The following is a 24,591-nucleotide window of genomic DNA, read 5'->3' as shown; positions in this document are numbered from 1 at the left end:
CGAGATGTTAAATTTGCATCAGGGATAAAGAATATTAATTTTTTTTTTTACCCATACACCGATTTGTGTTAGCACATGGAGCAATAAACTAGTTTATTGCTCCATGGTTAGCACTGTATACTCAGTACACACAGAGAAAAGATTACACAACTTGTGTAAAATATTACCTGTTTTAGATGTAGTGGGCGAACACCATAACTATTAGGTAAAACTTTACCTAACAGGCGTTGGGTAATATCTTGCTTAATAGCTGTGTAAAAGTTTACATAAATGTTGGGTAGTTTTCTTTACTGAATTGTTGGGTAAACCCACTCATGTAAAATATTACTTAATTTTGAAGTAAAGACTTTACCGCTTTACAATGTAAATAGTTGTGTAAAACTTTACATCAATATTGGGTAGTTTTTTTTACTGAATTGCTGGGTATAAACCCACTCATGTAAAATAATTACTTAATTTTGAAGTAAAGTATTTACCGATTTTTAATGTAAACTGTTTGCCTTTAAAACTGGTAATAAAATACACAATGCTTGGGTTGAATACTAGCAAAGTGTTATTTCATGGAGTTTAGGGCTGTAATAAACGGACACATCATAAATACTGAGACTTGGCGACCACAACATGAATTTCAAGATAACAACTGTTTAATAAAAATTTAATGGTAACAACATTAACAATCCAAAACATCACATGTGCAAAATGGGGTGTTCTGTATGTTTCATAATCAATCAACAATTTCAGTGAATTTAAAAAATTACAAAAAATCTACCTAATTGGCAAGTTCGGAATAAATACTTCCAGGCTAAAACAGCTTAAACTGTAAGGTTGTTCCATAAATCAACACTGTTACAACTATCACATCTCTTATGATTTTGATACTTATATTTGCAAACAATACGTGCAAGAACTTCTTTAACTACAATGCTTCTGGAATGGTCAACATTAATTGGCAAGGTCAGAATAAATACTTCCAGGCTAACACAGCTTAAAGAAGAACTCCAAGGTCAAATTCAATTTTGGGTTTGAACAATTTGTATGGGGAATTGTTGGTTTAGCCTAATTGTCGCTAAGCAATCAAAACGGCGTTGAATTTGACATTTTCACAAATTTGACAAAACTGGAAGGGTATTGAATACAAATTTAAATTGGACCTTTGAGTTCCTCTTTAAACTGTAAGGTTGGTCCATAAATCCAAACTATCACAACTATCACATCTCTTATGATTTTGATACGTATTTGCAAACATTTTGTGCAAGAACTTCTTTAACTACAATGCTTATGGAATGGTCAACATTAATCAGATGAATCATAAGATGAATAGTAAGCCCTGAACTCTCGAATAGTGCTGCTCTTCACACTGCCTTTGAGTTCAAACACAACAATTCAATGAACTCCCAAACGCCAGAACACTTCTCCTGGTAGCTCAAGTCGAAGACAAAGTGTGTTTTGAAACACACATCCAGTGCTTTCACAAGGGAGGAAATTACGAACACTTGCTGTGGAGCCAGTGCAGACCCACCTAGTATCAGCATATGGTTGCGATCTGGTGTCCCTGTTGATGTCTTTCAAATACTGATCCAAACTTGTGTTTTCCTGCATAAAGGGGAATAATATTAAACACAATACGTTAAATTTCAATGGGGGTGCAGTACAAATTGTATTACACGTGTATATTGTGTGTAATGAACTCAAAGTGTTGTACAATTAAACCAATTTTGCTGTAAAATAATGATTTAATCTGATTGTCTTAAGGATGGGGTACACACAATGTCACATTAAATCATTATTTGATATCAATAGTGGTTTAATTATCATATTACAACACTTTGAGATCAATAGAGACAATGTTCCAGTACTGCAATGTATGTGCAATACAAGTTGTACATGATGTACATGCACATAAATTTAAAAAAGTACAAATAAAAATTGAAATAAAATAAAATAAATAAACAAACACATAGGGGCCTAAAAATTAAACAAATTAACAAAGTGTTCAAGGATGGATACTTGCAGTTCTGGAATAAGGTGATAGGATCCAAGGAGGAGAGATAATTTTGGTGCTATATATTCAATCCCACATAACAGTAGACTACCTGAAACCTGATTTTTCTTTTTGTTCTTTTTCTTTCTTCCGTTTTTTTTTTGTGTGTGTGGGGGGGGGGGGGTGAGATTTCTTGAATAAATCCTTTAAAAGGTTAAAATAAACAAAGGGTAGATGTGTTTGTGCGATTCCCCTCTCCCAGAATTTGCATTTTAGGTCAATTGTATCATTTGTCAGTATCTTGTAAAGACAAATGGTGAAAAGTTATTTGATTGTACTTCTGAACAAAAAGTTAGCCCAATCATTGGCCTGATGCACCGTGGCTGTATGCAGTGGTGGTGCTTTAACACAGTGGCGATGTACATGTGTACAATGGTCTCCAACGATGCATGTGTGCACAATACGGGGACCATTGATCAGACCTACGTATGTATTTGTGATATTCAAGTCACTGTTCAAAAGTTTTGTCAGTCAAAATATGACGTTCAACTGTCCCTTTATCTGTGCTAACGAGTCGTGTATAGTCTATCACTACAGATAATAACATCAATACAGAAATCTGTTATAGTACTTACCTTCAAACGTCTCAACTAAATGAGGGAAGTTCCACTCAAGAAGTTTTTCCTTCATGAGATCCATTTGAACGTGTGTGTGGTTACACTGTGGTACTGCAGAGCGCGACCCCAGCAGACAAGTCACACGCTGCGTATTTTGCACAACACTTGAGTAAAACATTGTGGTTTACTAAACACCATGTAAACTTTTACAACCAGTTCAGTAAAATTTACATAATATGTGTTTAAAGTTGCTAAGTTATGTAAACTATTAGTTTTACTAACTTTTTGAGTAGTTTTTTATTTACACAAACATTTTGTTTAAATTTTTCATTAATTTTTACTTATGTTAAGTATTTAAGCTTTAACAATATATTGGTTGACGTTGAAGTTGTCTTGGGTTGACATCAATATGCAAATTTATAGCCGGATACAACAGCAGTCAAAACTCAAATTGAATAACCACATTTTGGTGTAACTATGCTGTTTTCTAAACTTTTTAGAATTTCTAAACTGCAGCTTATTTCCAACAGATACTGGTGAAATAAATTTACCGAAAATACAGAAGTTTTTGCCGCATAAATCCGGCTTATGGAGGATCAAAAGTGGACAACGCAATTTTCCTATTTTTTTATAGTAGAAAATGAGGATTTCCTTTCAAGTTAAACCATTAATTTTCTAAAAATCTTCATTCTCTGCTAGCAGAAATTTGGAATTTACTTTTTGCCAGTAGGCCTAACTGGCGGTCAAAAAGCAGACAACCCAAATTTCCAAATTTTTACAAGCAGAACATAATTTCGATTTTACATTTTGCACTGAACCAAATTTCCAAATTTCTACTAGCAGAAATTTGGACTGAACGTTTTGGTCCAAACCAAATTTCAATATTTCTACTAGCAAAAGTTGTGTTTTTACTTTTTGGACCAAACCATATTTCCAAATTTCTGCTAGTCGAATTTGTTATTTTGACTTTTTGGATTTTAGTTCAGGGAGCGAGAAATGATGAATTATTATGAGCGCAAGAGTAGACGCATCATTGGTGTAGCCGAAAAAACAATCTGGCAATCACCACTTTAATTCAGCTTTGTCAAATTTAGCTTTGATCTTTGCCGACTCAGCGACCTTTAGTAGATCCTTGACTGTCACGTCCTGACATAGAGGAATCACATCCCCATTTAGTTGTGGTTCAGTGGTTCTGTGATCTTGGTTTTCTGTATGTCTGATAATAAGTTTGTGTTTGATGAAGCCAAGTTGTTCTACAAGAAAATAATTTCAATATTTATGTTTAAATATTTAATATAAACAAAAAATTGTTTTCAAAAGATTTAAAATACACTATACAGTGGTTGTCAAAAAAAAAAACCTAAAAATTAACCCATTAGCTAAGACCAATACAAAGTCAAAAGTTACTAAACACAAAATGCAATGCAAGCCATAGTGATACATGCAAATCTTATAATTGTAGAGTTGCTAAAAGTGTCCCCAAAATAACACAAATTATATAACTTCAGTTGCCTTCAAAAATGTGCCGGGTGTGACAAAGCATAACAATTCTACATGTATTTACTTTAAGTCACCTGGAAGTGGTATTTTGTCAAAATAAAGCCTTTGTCACTAAATTATACGTTTTGATGCGTAGAATATTTTTTTATTAATAAATTTAAAAGTAGGCCCGACCTAAGAGGCGCTGTTCGTGACGTCAATCGAGGCCTGATATTTGAAGCACGACGGCATTGCCAGCAGCAATACACCAGCAGCAATACACCTGGTCGACATTGCCGTAAAAACGCAAGAAATTAACCTTTTTTTTAAACGTACAGACTCACGACTAGGACTTGCATGTTGCACGTACGTGTGTTCGATGTTCGATCGAGTCAAAATCTGCCTCGATTGACGTCACGAAATGAGTAGGCTGAGTCACCCCCAAACAACTTTAACTTTTTTTAAACATATAAATCGTTACAAACAATTACTCAATTTTTTGTTGTAATGTTCATTAACATAATTATACTCTAATGTTTGAAGAAAAAAAAAATATTTCCAGGTGACTTTAATGACTCCAATTTAACTCAAACAATTTATTTCCACTTTGTACAAACACAAAAGGTACAACAAAAAGCAATGTTGTGTGGGCACAAGCCAGGCCTTGTTGTGGAGCGCCTTTGTGGGCAAAAAAAACCCGAACAAACAAACTTATTCAGCTTATTACAATTTAGCTTAACTTAATTTTTTACAAAGCAAAGATATTACAGAAGGACGATGATCTGACACCAAACAAGTTGGGAGAATATATTTTTTTATTTTAAACTATTTATTTTAAACTGTTATTTTGCGCTAGCTCTGACTGGTTTAAGTTGTTCATCGATCGGAAACCAGATGTCACAAATTAATTTTCTCCTACAGTAATCAATGATACCTTATAGATGAATGTGTTTGCAGTCTGCGTCTAGCTTGCGTTGGTAGGGGGAGAGTCTGCTTGAAGTTGCGGTAGTTGGCACTTTACGAGAACATTCTTTTCTACTAGGTCTTCTAAGTTTGGGTAGCAACGATCCTCATTATCATTGTCGTTATTCGTACCCAAACTTTCCATCGACGGGAACAGTAGATAATGTGGCAAAGTGATAATGATGATCTGGCCGAGAGCGCGGGAGATCATCGAACACAAGCTGGACTGTGCGTAAATCATCCTACCGCGTTCCCTCTCCCAATCGTGTGGCAACTCGCTCGCAATGACCATTACAACAACAGGACTCTCGCAACCTCTGTAGCTGACGATATCCACAATGCGACACTTAGACCCTGATGCGACGACCTCTGATTTCTCTTGCATTAAGTGTCGTGGGTTAAAATCAAACCCTAATGATATGCGTTTTTTTCCCATAGGATTCACAGGACGCACAGGACTCGGGCAGGTACTGGGGATTTCTAATGTTTCACACGCCTTGCTCACAACATCCATTAGGAAGCGTTTTGTGTCGTCATCGAAGTCACCCAAGACAAAGGAAACATGTGATGGGTCAATGTTCGGTAGAAGCCCCCATATATGCTTCAGTGTATGGGTAAAACGAGGTTGAATACATGTGCAACTCAAAGGGTCCACAGAAGCAATTCTGTAGAGGGTACCACTGAGGAACGCCCCCATCAACAGCGTTCCCACTTGTCGAAAGGAAGAACTTGTTTTTGCAAGGAGGCTTCAAGGCCTTGTAAAACCGAAAACTATTCCGCGTCATTCGCTTACAAATGGTGAGACATGCCACCTTAAAGCTTAGTGGAAGTTTATGTAAAACTACATTCCTGGACTTCGAAGAAAAAATCTCAGCGTATGATTCTGATGCTATGCTTACCCAGACAAAGTTTTCTATGCAAGACTTGGTTTTACTTTCAAGTTGGGTCCAGTCCCAACCACCAAGGTTACACGGGACCTCGTCCCACATGATATGAGCATTTGGGTGCCTTGACAGGACGCGACGGGTGAGCTCTGCCAACAAATTGGGTTCGAAAGTTTGAAAGTACGGATTACGATTACTAGTCGGGTAACTAAATTTATTAGGACAGAAGAAGTCGCGGTAAAGATCAGCTATGGACTTGATCTTGATGGAAGGTGACATTGGCTCAGAGAACAATTTCCGGTATTGTGACACGAGAAGACTTGGAGAGCTCAGCAAGCCACAACCTGCGTTGCTCGTCTTCGCATCAAACCGACTTGACAGATTTAGACTTGTACACGATACAACATAGACGATCCCTGATCCTTCTTCACTTTTTGCTATCTTCTCGGCCATTTGAGCCAAGACCAGAGACTTCCCCGTACCGTAATCTCCGAAGATGAATTGGCGTCGATTGCGATCTGCGATTATCTTATTCTGTTCAGGAGTCAACCAAAGTTTCCCGACCTTCGCACTAGCTTTCCTGATTGCGCCTGTCAGAGTTGGAATCCGTTTAAAGGACGCCAGTCCAACGTATCTCCCGAACAAGTCCTTGTAGTTCTGTAAGCCAAGAGAGAAGCTTTCTCCCGCCTTGAACAGTTTCCCAACCTCATCAAATTTAGTTGATGACTCTAAATCTTCACTAGTCAGCACTTGTCTTTTGTGAGCGTCACACATACCCATGTTACTTAAGTGATCGCGTGTCAGGTTAGGCAGTGCAACAAAACCAACAACGGGCACCGTTGAAATAAAGTCCAGGTCAGCATTCATCTTGCTGAAGGCTATCTTATCTTTAGCGACTTGTTTGAAGGCACTTTGTGTCTGCCTACGCATGGTTTTGGGGGCGCTGGTTGTTTTCACACTCTTCACCTGAACGAATATAACTCCGCTGTTGAGGTGAATCACCATGACGTCATGCTCGCCGTCAATTGTTTCCCGTTTCTTACTGCCTGCTTTCACAGCACGGTGAAGATATTTCTGCATCTTATACTCACTGAGAACCATCAAGGTTTCTTTATGTTCACTGCCCCACGAGTAGAAACATTTGACCACCTCGTCCACGGCGTCTTTCTGGGAACGATGTGCGACCTCTTTCTCTGATACTTCATCGTTTGTTTTCAAGTCGAGATTTCCCTCATTGTGGTAAAAGGACGCAGGAGGAACGCGGTAAGTAGCACAAGATAACTTTGGGTAGTATATTTGAAGGCGAGTATTTGTTGCCTCTTCGAAGGATATCGTCTCTCCTGAACTTGGCACAGTAACCCTTAAATCCTGGGTATCCAACGGGTCAAGATGCTTTACCACGGGGTCCTTGGCAGAGCAAGCTGGGCACGGCGCATCAGACTGGACGGTTTTAATGTTTGAAGCCATGATTGTACATGTAACTACAGAGAGGAACAAAATAGAACAAACTTATTAATCTTCTAAATTCTAGACTGTCTTTGACAACAAAAGATGCACCTACAATTAAAGAAGTAGTACAATTTGTTGACATCAACCTTTCCCGATCGAATGTTTGGTCCCATAAAGGTACACATTGCCTTGGATCGGACGAGTTGGTCTATTAAAAGCGTTTGAAACCGTTTGTTATGAAATACATATGGTTAGAAAGATGTTTAAAAAGTAGAATATAATGATCCACACAAGTATCACTCGAAATTGCACGGTTTTCCTTTTACGTCGCAAACTATCACGGTCGGCCATTTATGGGAGTCAAAATTTTGACTCATGGCCGACTGTGTTAGTCGACAGGGTAAAAAGAAAACCGTGCAATTTCGAGGCATATTTGTGTAGATCATTGTATTCTACTTTTACAATATCTTTCTAACCATATATATTTTACAACAAACGGTTACAGAACGATTTTCAAGGACCAACTCGACAGATCCAAGGAAACGTGTTCCTTTAAAAACATTACAAAGTTGAGGAAGCAGTGTGGAAGTAGGACTTTTATATACTAAAATGTTTAAGTGAAAACTTCTCCTGGCACTTAAAAACTCCCAGCCAAGAGTAGATAAAATAGTGTGTGAGGAAGTTCTCCGTGGGAGGAAAAGAATACCTTTATCAGCACTGAAATTAGTCATATTCAATCAAAGTAGGGTGTATAAGAATACTGGCGTGCTAGCATGGAGGTCATTGGATACCTCGGACAACAAACAACTCCCCTTTACTTAGTTACTTGGAACTTATGGAAGCATTCTGTGCATCTTTTTGTAAAGGTTGGAAACTGAATATAATAGTTAGAAAACTTTTGTTTTATGTATCGATCCTCACGAAGGGACCCTGGAGTAAAGCAATAGGTGGATGGATTTCTCCAGCAGGGGACAGCAAACTCTCTGAGGTATACTCAGTAGCATGAAGGGGACCCCAAATCTCCCATAATGTATTGTTGTTCTTGTCCATCAAATCATCATCCAATCATCCAGATAGCCAAATATCAGGTAAAAACAGTCTCATTAAAAATGCTCAGTAAGGAAAGTGGTAACCTAAGCTCTATTGACAGGACAACGAGTGCAAATAATACTTTTTGTGCGAAAAGAAATTTGTTTTAATTGATCAAAAGGTACAATAATTTTATGTCTGTTTTGTCACTGTTAAAAGTTAAAACCAGCCCAAAACCATTGCTGACAACGTTTGCCCCTACCAATGCACACAACGCCTAATATACATCAATGCACCTAATTGCCAGTTGGGCCTACACACCAGTATCAAAGTTTCCTTCCACCGTAGTAACACTTATACCTGGTATTATTATTATTATTTATTATTATTTATTTGGCAATTCACATAAAAATACAAAAATACAAATAATTTATACATAAAGGATAAAACTCTTAAAAACATTAAATATATAAATATATACATCTGGATTGGAAAACATTAAAAAGGGGAGATACATCAAGATATAAAAAAGGGGGACCGGCAGTAAAAGAGAAGACAAAGTACTACACGACTGAGGACAACAGAAAGACAACAACAATCCAGGTTTGCAAAGACTAACAAAAGTGCCTGCACTGTCACCAAAAGGTGTGTCAGTCCAACCTGGAAGGACAAGAGACAAAAAGACACACAATTTCACATAACAACCAGGTTAACAAACAAACACAAACAAAAAAACAAACACAAACAAACAGACAGACAGACAGACAGACAGACAGACAGACAGACAGACAGACAGACAAACAAACATGTTATCTCACATGGCCCTCTACAAATCATGGATGCTAGTATCCCATACTTGTCTGACCAACCTGGATAATGTTATCCCACATGGCCCTCTTCAATTCATGGATATTATTATCCCATACTTGTCTGACAAACTTGGATAATGTTATCTCACATGGCCCTCTGCAAATCATGGATATTATTATCCCATACTTGGCTGACAATTTGGATAATACTCTCTCACAAGACCCTCTACACGTCAAAGATATTATTATTATCCCGTACTTGGCTGACCAACTTAGATAATACTATCACACATGGCCCTCCACAAATCATAGATATTATTTTCCCACACTTGACAGACGAACTTGAATAATATTAGCTCGCATAACCCTCTACAAATCGCAGAAAATATTATTATCCCGTACTTGGCTGACCAAACAAGATAATACTATCTCACATGGCCCTCTTCAAATCATGGATAACATTATCACATAATTGGCTGACAAACTTGGATAATGTTATCTAACATGGCCCTCTACAAATGATGGATATTATTATTCCATACTTGGCTGAGTGGCAACTGACCAAGTTGGATAATACTATCACACATGGCCCTCTACAAATCATAGATATTATTTTCCCACACTTGACAGACCAACTTGAATAATATTAGCTCGCATAACCCTCTACAAATCGTAGAAAATATTATTATCCCGTACTTGGCTGACCAAACAAGATAATACTATCTCACATGGCCCTCTTCAAATCATGGATAACATTATCACATAATTGGCTGACAAACTTGGATAATGTTATCTAACATGGCCCTCTACAAATGATGGATATTATTATTCCATACTTGGCTGAGTGGCAACTGACCAAGTTGGATAATACTATCACACATGGCCCTCTACAAATCATAGATATTATTTTCCCACACTTGACAGACCAACTTGAATAATATTAGCTCGCATGACCCTCTACAAATCGTAGAAAATATTATTATCCTGTACTTTGCTGACCAAACAAGATAATACTATCTCACATGGCCCTCTTCAAATCATGGATATTTTTATCCCATACTTGGCTGTCCAACCTGGATGTTATCTCACATGGCCCTCTTGAAAAAAGGGATATTATTATCCCATACTTGGCTGACCAACTTTGATAATGTTATCTTAATGCCCCTCTTTAAATCATATACATTATTGTCCCATACTTGGCTGACCAACTTGGGTAAAGTAATCTCACATGACCCTCTACAAATCATGGTTATTATAATCCCATACTAGGCTGACAAACTTGGATAATGTTATCTCACATGGCCATCTACAAATCATGGTTATTATTATCCCATACTTGGCTGACCAACTTGGATAATGTTATCTCACATGGCCCTTTTCAAATCATGGTTATTATTATCCCATACTTGGCTGACGAACTTGGATAAAGTTATCTCACATGACCCTCTACAAATCATGGTTATTATTATCCCATACTTGGCTGACCAACTTGGATAATGTTATCTCACATGGCCCTTTTCAAATCATGGTTATTATTATCCCATACTTGGCTGACCAACTTGGATAAAGTTATCTCACATGACCCTCTATACAAATCATGGTTATTATTATCCCATACTTGGCAGACCAACTTGGATAAAGTTATCTCACATGACCCTCTACAAATCATGGATATTATTGTCCCATACTTGGCTGACCACGTGGATAATGTTATCTCACATGGCCCTTTTCAAATCATGGTTATTATTATCCCATACTTGGCTGACCAACTTGGATAAAGTTATCTCACATGACCCTCTACAAATCATGGTTATTATTATCCCATATTTGGCTGACCAACTGAGATATGTTATCTCACATGACCCTCTAGAAATCATGGTTATTATTATCCCATACTTAGCTGACCAACTTGGATAATGTTTTCTTAATGCCCTCTTCAAATCATGGATATTATTATCCCATACTTGGCTGGCCAACTTTAATAATGTTATCTTAAAGCCCCTCTTCAAATCACATAAATTATTGTCCCATACTTGGCTGAGCAACTTGGATAAAATTATCTCACATGACCCTCTACAAATCATGGTTATTATTATCCCATACTTGGCTGACCAACTTGGATAATGTTTTGTTAATGGCCCTCTTCAAACCATGCAGATTAATTTTCCTATTTTTAGCTGACCAACTAAGATATGTTATCTCACATGACCCTCTACAAATCATGGTTATTATTATCCCATACTTGGCTGACCAACTTAGATAATGTTATCTTACATGGCCCTCTACAAATCATGGTTATTATTATCCCATAATTGTCTGACGAACTTGAATAATGTTATCCCACATGGCCCTCTTCAATTCATGGTTATTATTATCCCATACTTGGCTGGCCAACTTTGATAATATTATCCTAATGCCCCTCTTCAAATCATGTTAATTATTGTCCCATACTTGGCTGACCAACTTGGATAATGTTATCTCACATGGCCCTCTACAAATCATGGATATTATTATCCCATACTTGGCTGACCAACTTGGATAATGTTATCTCACATGGCCCTATTCAAATCATGGTTATTATTATCCCATACTTGGCTGACCAACTTGGATAATGTTATCTCACATGGCCCTTTTCAAATCATGGTTATTATTATCCCATACTTGGCTTACCAACTTGGATAATGTTATCTCACATGACCCTCTACAAATCATGGTTATTATTATCCCATACTTGGCTGACCAACTTGGATAAAGTTATCTCACATGACCCTCTACAAATCATGGTTATTATTATCCCATATTTGGCTGACCAACTGAGATATGTTATCTCACATGACCCTCTAGAAATCATGGTTATTATTATCCCATACTTGGCTTACCAACTGAGCTATGTTATCTTACATGACCCTCTACAAGCATGGTTAATATTGTCCCATACTTGGCTGACAAACTGGGATAATGCTATCTCACATGGCCCTCTACAAATCATGGATATTATTATCCCATACTTAGCTGACCAACTTGGATAATGTTTTCTTAATGCCCTCTTCAAATCATGGATATTATTATCCCATACTTGGCTGGCCAACTTTGATAATGTTATCTTAATGCCCCTCTTCAAATCATATAAATTATTGTCCCATACTTGGCTGACCAACTTGGATAAAATTATCTCACATGACCCTCTACAAATCATGGTTATTATTATCCCATACTTGGCTGACCAACTTGGATAATGTAATCTCACATGGCCCTCTACAAATCATGGATATTATTATCCCATATTTGGCTGACAAACTCGGATAATGTTATCTCACATGGCCCTTTTCAAATCATGGTTATTATTATCCCATACTTGGCTGACCAACTTGGATAATGTTATCTCACAAGGCCCTTTTCAAATCATGGTTATTATTATCCCATACTTGGCTTACCAACTGAGCTATGTTATCTTACATGACCCTCTACAAGCATGGTTAATATTATCCCATACTTGGCTGACCAACTTGGATAGTGTTAGCTTACATGACCCTCTACAAATCATGGATATTATTATCCCATACTTGGCTGACAAACTTGGATAATATTATCTCACATGGCCCTCTTCAAATCATGGATATTACTATCCCATACTTAGCCGACAAACTTGGATAATGTTATCTTAATGGCCCTCTACAAATCATGGATATTATTATCCCATACTTGGCTGACAAACTTGGATAATATTATCTCACATGGCCCTCTACAAATCATGGATATTATTATCCCATACTTGGCTGACAAACTTGGATAATATTATCTCACATGGCCCTCTACAAATCATATATATTATTATTGTCCCATCATATTGGCTGTCCAACCTGGATAATGTTATCTCGCATGGCCCTCTTCAAATCCTAAATATTATTATCCCATACTTTGCTGACCATAGAGCAAATCTTCGTTGCTCTAAGGGCTGACCAACTTAGGTAATGATATCTCACATGATCATTTTCAAATCATGGATATTATTATCCCATACTTGGCTGACAATTTGGATAATACTCTCTCACAAGACCCTCTACACATCAAAGATATTATTATTATCCCGTACTTGGCTGACCAACTTAGATAATACTATCACACATGTCCCTCTACAAATCATAGATATTATTTTCCCACACTTGACAGACCAACTTGAATAATATTAGCTCGCATAACCCTCTCCAAATCGTAAAAAATATTATTATCCCGTACTTGGCAGACCAAACAAGATAATACTATCTCACATGGCCCTCTTCAAATCATGGATATTATTACCCCATACTTGGCTGACAAACTTGGATAATGTTATCTCACATGGCCCTCTACAAATCATGGATATTATTATCCCATACTTGGCTGACAAACTCGGATAATGTTATCTCACATGGCCCTTTTCAAATCATGGTTATTATTATCCCATACTTGGCTGACCAACTTGGATAATGTTATCTCACATGGCCCTTTTCAAATCATGGTTATTATTATCCCATACTTGGCTTACCAACTGAGCTATGTTATCTTACATGACCCTCTACAAGCATGGTTAATATTATCCCATACTTGGCTGACCAACTTGGATAGTGTTAGCTTACATGACCCTCTACAAATCATGGATATTATTATCCCATACTTGGCTGACAAACTTGGATAATGTTATCTCACATGGCCCTCTTCAAATCATGGATATTACTATCCCATACTTGGCTGACCAACTTGGATAATGTTATCTTAATGGCCCTCTACAAATCATGGATATTATTATCCCATACTTGGCTGACAAACTTGGATAATATTATCTCACATGGCCCTTTACAAATCATGGATATTATTATCCCATACTTGGCTGACAATTTGGAAAATACTCTCTCACAAGACCCTCTACACATCATAGACATTATTATTATCCCGTACTTGGCTGACCAACTTAGATAATACTATCACACATTGCCCTCTTCAAATCATGGATATTACTATCCCATACTTAGCTGACAAACTTGGATAATGTTATCTTAAAGGAACACGTTGCCTTCGGGCTGCGCTTTGTTGGGCGTTTTTGGGCTATGACAAGCGTTTGATGTAAAATGATTACGGTTGGAAAGATGTTAAAAAAGTAGAATATAATGATCTACACAAACATGCCTTAGAATTGCTTCACTTTTGCTAACTTTCTCGAAACAAAACGCTCCGCCATTTATGGGGGTCAAGATTTTGACTCCCATAAATGGCCGCCAAATTCACTAGTCTTATTTCCAGTCGCAGCCGTTGAACTATACGACTGAGCATTTATTAACAATTTTACGAACCCATTTGTATCTATCTCTTCCTCCATGGTTACTCCAACAACAACAAAACAGTTCATGAACAAAAATAAAAGGGCCTACGTTGAATTAACTTTTTATTAATCTATCTAAGCAGCAAGTTCAGCCCACGTCCCGGGGCCGAGCGGCTGCCGTCCAGCGGGCCATCATCCCCCGCAGCCAGACCTCCCCAGACGCAGTGAACTCCCCGTTCTTGCTCGTACGATGTAGGATTTTAGCGGGGCCAGTCTAGTAATGCGAACACTTTGTACACGAAAGAATGTCTAGTACCCGTATACTAACTAGCGAGTGGAGTTGAAAATGGACGTGTCATGACCTCCCACACCAAAACTCTGCTAGAGAATTCATCCTCTCGATAAAACATCTGCTCAGACATGTCAGAGGCGTTTACCGTGTTTACCGCGTAAGTATAGTATGCAATTGCGAGTCACATAGGCCTATACCCCACAGTTCGTTTTTAGATACAAAATTACAGGGACTTTACTTCTCTGTCCTTTCTCTATGCTGTTTGCATGTACGTATGTAGAGTCACAGGGCAACAGGACAGTGGTGTATATTACTAATAATCGCCATAGGATAGATGATGTCACTTGTCTTATTTGCCAACATGATCCTTTCTTCGGGGTATACATTCATTATTTTATAAAATAATGTTTATGTCTATTATGGGGATGTAATTCCTTGACCTTGGTCTTGGACAGTACTATTTGAGGTAGCTCCTGTTTACATTGCTCAGAATCATTTGACAGCAAAATTTACGGTGCGATGCATCTGAACAGGGAGCACATACTGCAAATGGTAGTTGGCAAGGAAAGCTAAAATAAATTAATACTCTTGTCCACAAAAATGAAGCTTCCATAGGTCCTTTTCAAAACCACGGCATCGGCTATGGATTCGGCTTCAAACTCCGTCCCCTTGTCTGAATCCCTACGCAAAGCACGCTCAGTTTTGTTCAAACATCTGCGGGGCCAAGCTAGCCCTAGCTGAATCCAAAGCCAAAGCCGTGGTTTCGAAAAGGGCCATAGTCTAGAAGAACTCTTTTCAAAAATTACAAAACAAAATCAGAAACGGGGAACAATTTTATTATTTTGTAACATTTTTGTATTAATACTTGATTCCCAGGTCACAGTGAAAGTTGGGTGGCGATGTGATTATTGAAGCCGGTATGGACAAGAAAGAGTACACGTACATCAAAGAAGTTTTCCAAGCACGGTTAGATGACAACCAGCTTCTTCGCAAGACAGGAAAACTCTGCTAATTAGGCCTGGGCGACCAGTGAAAATTACTAATCGACTAGTCGCACCTCCATCGAATAGTTGCGACTACGACACTAGTCGCAACAAAATTTTAATTATCACGATGCACTGTGGCAATGTGTGCCGCAAGCACAATATAGTCTAATTCAAGCGGAAAAGATTGAAGATTTGTGTCACTGATGTCTGACTGTGTTCTGTAAGTAAATTATGTTGTCATGAATAGTCATGAGCGACTAAATTGGTTCACCAAACAGGTAGACGCAATTTAGTTTAAACTATTTTTGTAGCACGTTTAACCGAATAGTTGAAAACAATAGTCGCGACTCAACTCAGGATTCAATAGTTGGAGTGCGACACTAGTCGCCCAAGCTTACCGCTAATGGTGCAAGGATAGCCTCTACCCGCAGCCGCCATCACCCCCCCCCCCCCCCCCCCAATACCACCACCACCACTACTACCAACAGAAGAACTTGCAGCAAAACACAAATCCAGATTTTCCACTTCTTAAATTTAATTTCCATGTAACTTTCCACAATTTGGCTACAAAATTGTCTGTACAGGTGTGCATAAGATATAAGGTCAGTGCATTATTAGCATTATTGGCAAGTTCTAGAGTTTGTATGTAATCAAAGAGAATCTTTGTCACAAATTAATAGGAACTTTATAAAAAAATATGGACAATTTATTGAATGTTTTTACAATTCACAGCAGTACACGATGTATTTGCAAACATTAATTAAATTTGTCCTTTGCCAAAGAACACTATAGTCCCATGCAGTATGGTAATAGTTGGTGTATCTCCTCAATATTTTAGCATACAATAATAAACCTGTGACAATTTGGGCTAAATTTGGCAATATACATGTAAGCTGCAAGAAACAGTGAAAGAAAAACACCATTGCAGTATAGAAACAAGTCCTTTGACATGCCTCTCATCATGTAGACTTTATCAAGTGAGTTTTATGATCACAAATTAGTAATTACTAACATCTAAGGTATAAAGTCCCTTTAGAGAGACCAATGCCTTAGATCAAGTGATTTGGTTGTAAAATGCATATGGTTAGAAAGGATGTTTAAAAGTAGAATAGAATGATCAACACGAGTACGACTTGAAATTCGGTGGTTTTCCTTTAAAACTTTTACTTATTCCAACTAACATGGTCTGCTAGTCAACAATATGACTAGTTCTAAAACATCATTCTGACCATGCATTTCATAACAGGCATGTGGTTGAAATCAAAATATACTTGCAAGGGTTAAGGTTAAAAATTTGAAATGGCACTGTGTTTATCAAACTTATTGCATCTATGATCCATGTCTCTTTATGAATACAGAATAAAGATATTTCAGATAAATTTATTTGAATACAGATTCTTTATGTTTTTGTATTTGTTGTTCTAGTGTGTTTTTTGTTACAAAATATCGAAATCTCAAATAAATAATACAATAAATATGATGATTGTATAAACAATTGGCCATGTACTTCAAATTAAACTTAACATATTATGTCGTTGTGATGAAAACAAACTCTGCTCACATCACATTCAATGGTTTGTTGACATAAGTAATGTGCAAAAGAAAATAATAAGTTGAAATATTGACATTATGTGTTAATTTAGGAATAAGAATCTACTTGTTGAAAACAGGAAATATTGCCATTTGTAAAACCTGTTTTGCATAAATCATGTGTACATGAAAGTTGAAACTATCTGGAAATATATCCCTGATTTTACAAACAGTAACTAGGTAGTGTTACTCTATTTCCAGTACCATTCTGACACAACACATGTTGTCTGTGAAGGCTGGCTGGGTGGCAAAGTCGTTTGTTGTGTACATCATGCTCCCCTGGTGTACATGTCATTCCTGTGATGTCGTGCCAACTCTAATGGTGGTCCAGAACATGGTGCCTCAAGATCTTTTCAAATATAAACAAACATTTTTGAAACAATTAACAAAATAAAAATTGGTTATTTGTACATGTATATGAAATATAAAACCCATGCACTTGATGTTGATTCATTAAAGTGACATTTTTGCAAATATTACCTACCTGCAGCTGATTTCACGAAACTTTACGCAACTGCGTGAGTCCACTTGCGCAATTTTAATGGCGCAAGTTGCTTCATAAACGTTGCACAAGTGGACTTACGCAGTTGCGTAAAGTTTTGTGAAATCGGCTGCTGGTCAAAGACATGATGTTATTAAAATTTGGGATGTGGCTGTTCAGTGTAAAGTTTTTTGGTAATGCAACGTTGGCAAAGGAGGCTGTTTACAAGTAACTACAATGAATGAAAGCTTAAATTTGTGTTTCCTTATAAAATGTGTGTTTACACATTTACTTTGTTTTTCCTTTTTTTTTGGGGGGGGGGGTGGACAGATCAAAATATCATATAACAAAACTGGACTGCTTTGACAGTACATGTGTATATTGTTATACATGCACATGCCATTGACAGTATGAAATAATCAGTCTCTTACTGCCAAGTTTGAGAAGCATTCATCGGGGCTTTGTTTGCAGCATGACCTCTCCTGTTGTGTTGGCATCTCCCTACAGTTGGTACAAACACACCAGCTTGGTTGGGTTTGATGAGGTCTCCAAGATGTTTACGCCAAGTCCTGGCATCTGCTCACATAGTACCTTCAACAAGAAATTCATAACCATTGATATAACTTATTAGTTCTCGACAATTTTATTTTTTATTGTTTGAAAGGTCACACTTCTTTGAAAGAATTCGGGTTGACTTGGGTACGAGTTGACTTGGGTACAATATTTTGGGTAAACTGTTAAAAATATACAAAAACATTTAATAAATCTGTACCATTTAGTATTTTTTAAATGTATTTCTACAATTTTTACAAAAGTCCTCCCCTTCCCAGCCAGATAAACGACTCTTTTAATTGTAGCATCAAAGTAAATTAGGGTAAATTATGCCAAGTCATTAGGACGCTGGACACTCAATTCAAATCCCCACCCCCATCTATGCACCGAGTGAATAGATCTACAAAATTACATGTAAACTAGTCATAGTACATGTACATTTATGTACTCTCACAACTCAGTGTACTGTTGCGGCTGTCATGGCTGTGAATTTACGTGTCATGTCCACAATAATAACTAACGATAACATTGCATTGGGTATAAACAATCACGGTCCGTTCTCTATCTCTCGTCGGCTAGTCCATGTCCCACTACATTATTCTTCCCCTGATAGGCGAGGTGTCCATTCCTTCTTTTTGGACGTGTCTTCAATCATCTCTTTGCGTAGAGCAATGAGCTGAATCTGTGTTTTTCGGCGATCCATTTTGACAGCAAAATGGTGTGTTTACATTTCACACAACGTCGTCTGGTAGAGAACGGTATGTTACCTCGTGTTCTTCTGGTAGGTTTACCAGGCTATTGGCTACGGCGCCAGCCTAACTGCTGTGCATCGCGCATAAACGGACGATCGTTTTGACGGCTTGAAAAACGTATATATTTCGCGGGCCGTGTTTCGGGGTCAGAGGTCAGTGTTTGTTTTTTTTAATTGCCATTCACTAATTACAACACATTAAATGTGTTTTATTGCAAGAACAACTCTTAATAAGTATAAGGAACACCCTCAAACGTGAAATTTTGTGAAATCTGAAGGCAACGTGTTCCTTTAATGGCCCGCTACAAATCATGGATATTATTATCCCATACTTGGCTGACAAACTTGGATAATATTATCTCACATGGCCCTCTACAAATCATGGATATTATTATCCCATACTTGGCTGACAATTTGGAAAATACTCTCTCACAAGACCCTCTACACATCATAGACATTATTATTATCCCGTACTTGGCTGACCAACTTAGATAATACTATCACACATGGCCCTCTACAAATCATGGATATTATTATCCCATACTTGGCTGACAAACTCGGATAATGTTATCTCACATGGCCCTCTACAAATCATGGACATTATTATCCCATACTTGGCTGACCAACTTGGATAATGTTATCTCACATGACCCTCTACAAATCATGGTTATTATTATCCCATACTTGGCTGACAAACTTGGATAATATTATTGTAGAGGTAGAGGGGGGAGCCATGATGTGTCCTCCTCCTTCGTCCGCTTATTAATTAAAATAAGGATGCGCTGACTCAAGTCTGAAGTGTTCCTACTGTTTATTCCTCGACTTCTTCCAATGAAGGATCAATATATGCACTAACACAGTAGTATGGTCTCAACACAAAATTAAAGAAACAGAAGAAAAAACCCCAAGCACCTGCCAGATGGAGATACTGAAGATAAATGAGAATAATACATATCAAAAATAATCTGGAGGTACAGAGATATAAGAACATAGACTATTATTACGCTACACGAGTATATGTACACACAAGTTGTGCTCTGTGTAATGGCGTGTTTCCATGTAACGCACAGCCCACACATAAACTTTACCCAACTAGACCTAGCACACATGCATGGCGAGTGTACATACATGTATTAATATTACACTACCCACTGTATACGTGTACGTTGTGAACTTCACGTCACTGCCCAGCATAAAACTTATTTCTTCCCGCACAAAGTTCACATAAAGAACAACTACAAATATGAAAATGAGACTTACCACCAATCTCTATGTTGTTTAAACTCCCCTATTCATCTTATTGATGGACACAAAAATCCACAATAAAAAGCAAATATCGGCAACAAAGTCGGCAATCTTTCAAGGTAATAACCACTCTCCACATTAATCGCAAAGCAAGAGGCCTTCTCGGATCCCTGCCAAGAACCACTTAACCTCTCGTAAACACTACGCACTGAGAAACCCCCAATAAGCCAACTAATAATTAATAAAACTACTTTCTGTTGTCACCAAAACTTAATGGAGTTTCACAGGGTATCAAAAATACACAAATTCTTGTTAATTCCATACCAAAACAATGTAAATGAGAATATGACATGAAATATTTTGTATCGCGGAGGGACTCGTCCTGAGAGTGATACAGCACTAAGCCCGCGAAACGTTGATTAAAGGGACGCTGTATGTAAATACCTCAAAGGCCGTTTCCCCACATTATCTCACATGGCTGTAATAATACTATATCGGTAGACATATTCTGGAGTAATGTAATGATTTATTATTGACGTGACTGATTCATACCATATACAAGATTACTGTTTACTGGAGAGAGTACCTGGATTGACCTAGTGACGTGTTGAGGTCACAGTATATTAATTCGCTGTGTGTATATAAAGTAGTACCTTCACATCCTCCCTTTTTCGAGGAATTCATATACTAAAATGGCTTGCTAAATGAAGGACTATTTTAGCCTTGCTCAAGGCAGTCGAATTATTCACTCCGAAAAAAGACCGCCGCTGTATAAAAACCCACCCGTATTCACTGTGCGTAAAACCCACCCGTATTCACTGTGCGTAACATCGCACGACACGATGCCCCCGTACACTATCCGCATGCGGAGGCCGTCAGGCCGACAGCCTTGTAGGATCTGTGTTGAAGCCACTGACCTCATTACTATAATAAGCGAAGAGTTCCCACGGTCAGCTCATTACCATAATGCCCGCGAAAGACGAGACATGTTTACCTCACACACCACCACCACGGACGCATGATAGGGTCCAAAGGTCGTGATAAGGGAAGTGCGTGATTGGACGTCAAAATGAATAATTCATTTGCCTCACATCCTGTGTTGTCTGATAGGTCTGACGAACGATATTCATATTCATGAGCTGCATACTAGCATATCCTCGAGCCCCCCCCCCCCCCCCCCAATTTCGTCCACTATTGGAATTTTTTCAATACAACACATTAAAACGGGAAGATACAGATCCGACAATGCTGTCGGCCTGACGGCCTCCGCATGCGGTTAGTGGTGTACGAGTGCGATGACTTGTGTGAACAGTATTCGTGCGATGTGACAGTGTGTATACGGGTTGGTCATTCGGTGTGATCGCACACACCATGCACAGGGTATACGGCGGGTGGGTTTACAGCTGCGTCTTTTCGGAGCGAATAATGCGACTGCCTTGAGCAAGGCTAGGACTATTTAGGCATATTGGAATCAATAAAAATTGGGAACACTGGTACAAAATACTTCAATGTGCGAGATCCAATGATATAAATTTAGTCACATATATGCAAGAACAGTAAACATACTTTTGAGTTGTTTGGGGGTTTAAGTGGACTCCAGTTTTTTACAACATGCAATAAAAACGGTTTGTAACAACTTGTTCAACAACAATTAAAAGTGATAAACATCAACAGCAGTAACTTTGTTAAAATGATAAACATCAACAGCAGTAACTTTGTTTGTCAACAAATTTTGTTTGTCAACAAAATAGCAGTGGTAACATCAATAGTAATAACTGAGTTTTCAATGTCTTTTTGAAACGTCACTGTTCTGATTTTCCTTCTTTAGGATTCGATAAGCCGTTTTGGCTTTGTCACAGCACGACCAGTGCGTGTGTGATAAGTTTGATCAGAGTTACTGTCTGGTTTCTCCGAGTTGTTTTGTCCATGGGAAAGTTTGTTTTCCTGCGGTTTGGGAGTAGGTGTTAGTTGAGGAAGCTCAACTGGTGGTGTGTCGGTGAAACGGACTTGTTTCTTCTCTGTGTCCCGTGGGCGTAATTGTCTCCTGTTACGTCGTAGTGAATGTCCGATTGGTGTTTCGATCATGTACGATCGGGGCTCTGGACATTTGTCTTTCACGACAGCAGGTAACCAACTGCAAGACTGTTGATCTTGTACGCTAACATGCTGGCCTACACTGAGAGGGGGTAGGGCACGTACACCATACTTGTCATGGTTATCTTTCTGACTAGTCTGACGAGCGACGAAGCGTTGATGGATTGCGTCCTTTTGGGGTACCGTGTTGCGAATTTTGATAGGAAGGTTGCTCCTTAGTTTGCGTCCATGTAGTAGTTCCGCTGGTGAGGGAATAACATTGTCCAACGGAGTAGTGCGTAGGCAAAGTAGAGCGAGATCTATGTCCATGTCGGACTGTTGGGCTTTTGTCAATGTAGCTTTGACAGTTTGGATGGCTCTTTCAATAAAACCGTTGCTTTGCGGATATCTGGGGCTTGATGTCACGTGGTCAAATCCCCAGTCACGAGCGAATTTGCGATATTCGTGGCTGTCGTAGTGTGGGCCGTTGTCGCTGATTACTTTCGTGGGGATGCCTAGTTCACTGAAAATCTGTTTCGTGAGGCGTATGACTGTGGCACTTGTGCACCGTCCACTGATTTTCCTGATAAATGGGTACTTTGAGTAGTAGTCCGCTATAATCAAGTATTCGGCGTTGTTGTAGTGGAACATGTCTGTCCCTACGGTTTGCCACGGTCGCTGTGGAATGTCGTGAGGAATAAGTGGTTCCGCGGGTTGGCTTTTTTGGTGTCATTGGCATGTGCTGCATGCGCTTACCAATTGTTCAATGTCTTTATTGATGCCAGGCCAGAAGATGCATGTTTTGGCCCTGAGCTGGCATTTGTTGATGCCTTGGTGTCCCGCGTGAATCTTTTGCAATGCTTCGCTTTGCATTGTCTCAGGGATGACGATTCGTTCGCCCTTGATGACGAGACCGTTATCAACCGATAGTTCATCGCGGTTGGACCAGTAGTGGCGGATGCACTTGGGTAGTTGTTTTGGGTCATCCGGCCACCCAGTGACGATAGTTTCACTGAGGAGGCGTAGTGTTTTGTCACTTTGTGTCTGGCGTTGCATTTCTGCAAGCTTGTCTGTAGAGAACTGTACGGCGTATATGGTCGTATCGAGATCAATCCGTGGACCGCGCGTTGGGTCAAGCCTTGATAGTGCGTCTGCGAGTACCATTTCGCGTCCAGGGCGGTAGACTATGTTGTAGTCGTACGGTTGCAGGCGTAACATCATTCTCTGCAGTCGTGGCGGAGTGTTAGCCATGCTTTTGTGTTGTATGTTCTCTAGCGGTTTGTGGTCCGACTCGACGGTGAACTTTGATCCATATATGTAAGTATGGAAGCGAGTGCAACAAAACACTACAGCTAGCAATTCTCGTTCGATGTTTGCGTAGCGTTTCTTGGCGTCGGTGAGAGCCTTGCTCGCGAATGCGACAGGTTTGTTGTCCTGTAGAAGAGCTGCACCAAGCCCTTTTAACGAGGCGTCAACTTGAATGACTGTTGGTTTGCGAGTGTTAAAGTACGTTAGTGTACATTCGGTGCTGATCATGGATTTCACTTTGTCAAACGCTGTCTGGTGCGATGCTGACCATTGCCAATCGCTATCTTTGCGTATGAGTGCGCGTATGGTGTCAGTATGATCTGCGAGGTTTGGTATGAATGGTGCCATGTACTGGACCAAACCGAGAAATTGTTGCAGTTCGTTGACGTTGGTTGGCGATGGTAGCGAGTGAATGTCACTTACTTTCGCGGGGTCAGGGTGTACGCCCTGAGCATCGTAGTAGCACCCAAAAAACTTGATGCTGGGAATGTTAATATCACACTTGTCCAAGTTGAAGATCAGACCGTATTTGCGAGCTATGTGCATGAGGTTATGAAGGTTTTTGTTGTGTTCCTCCATATCATGCCCAAACACTGCAACGTCGTCGGCTGTGCCGATGGTACCAGGGCATTGCTCCAATATCATGTCCATTTTCTCTTGGAAAATATCTTGCGAAACCTTGAGTCCAAATGGTAGTCGTTTGAAGCGATAGCGTCCGAAAGGCGAATTGAACGTGGTCAGGTAACTGGACTCTGAATCCAACTCGATGGACCAGTACCCGTGACGTGCGTCAAGTTTGCTGAAGA

General features: G+C 38.9%; 1 protein-coding gene and 1 pseudogene across 1 annotated transcript; both read right to left on the bottom strand.

Annotated features, from left to right (window-relative positions):
- Positions 1 to 696: 696 nt before the first annotated feature.
- On the bottom strand, positions 697 to 20,546 carry LOC139954347 (uncharacterized; annotated as a pseudogene).
- Positions 20,547 to 22,228: 1,682 nt separating this feature from the next.
- On the bottom strand, positions 22,229 to 23,128 carry LOC139934156 (uncharacterized). Its single transcript, XM_071928458.1, has one exon. The coding sequence runs from the start codon at positions 23,126 to 23,128 to the stop codon at positions 22,229 to 22,231; it is 900 nt and encodes a 299-aa protein (XP_071784559.1).
- Positions 23,129 to 24,591: the final 1,463 nt, after the last annotated feature.

The sequence above is a fragment of the Asterias amurensis genome, chromosome 2 (genome assembly GCF_032118995.1).
Source record: "Asterias amurensis chromosome 2, ASM3211899v1".
In the NCBI taxonomy this organism is placed as follows: Eukaryota; Metazoa; Echinodermata; class Asteroidea; order Forcipulatida; family Asteriidae; genus Asterias; species Asterias amurensis.
The sequence above is the reverse complement of the archived record's forward strand: the minus strand, read 5'-3'. Positions and strand labels throughout refer to the sequence as shown.

Coding starts and splice junctions, on each gene's coding strand:
- LOC139934156 (XM_071928458.1), bottom strand. CDS start 23,128: ATGTTCCACTACAACAACGCCGAATACTTGATTATAGCGGACTACTAC.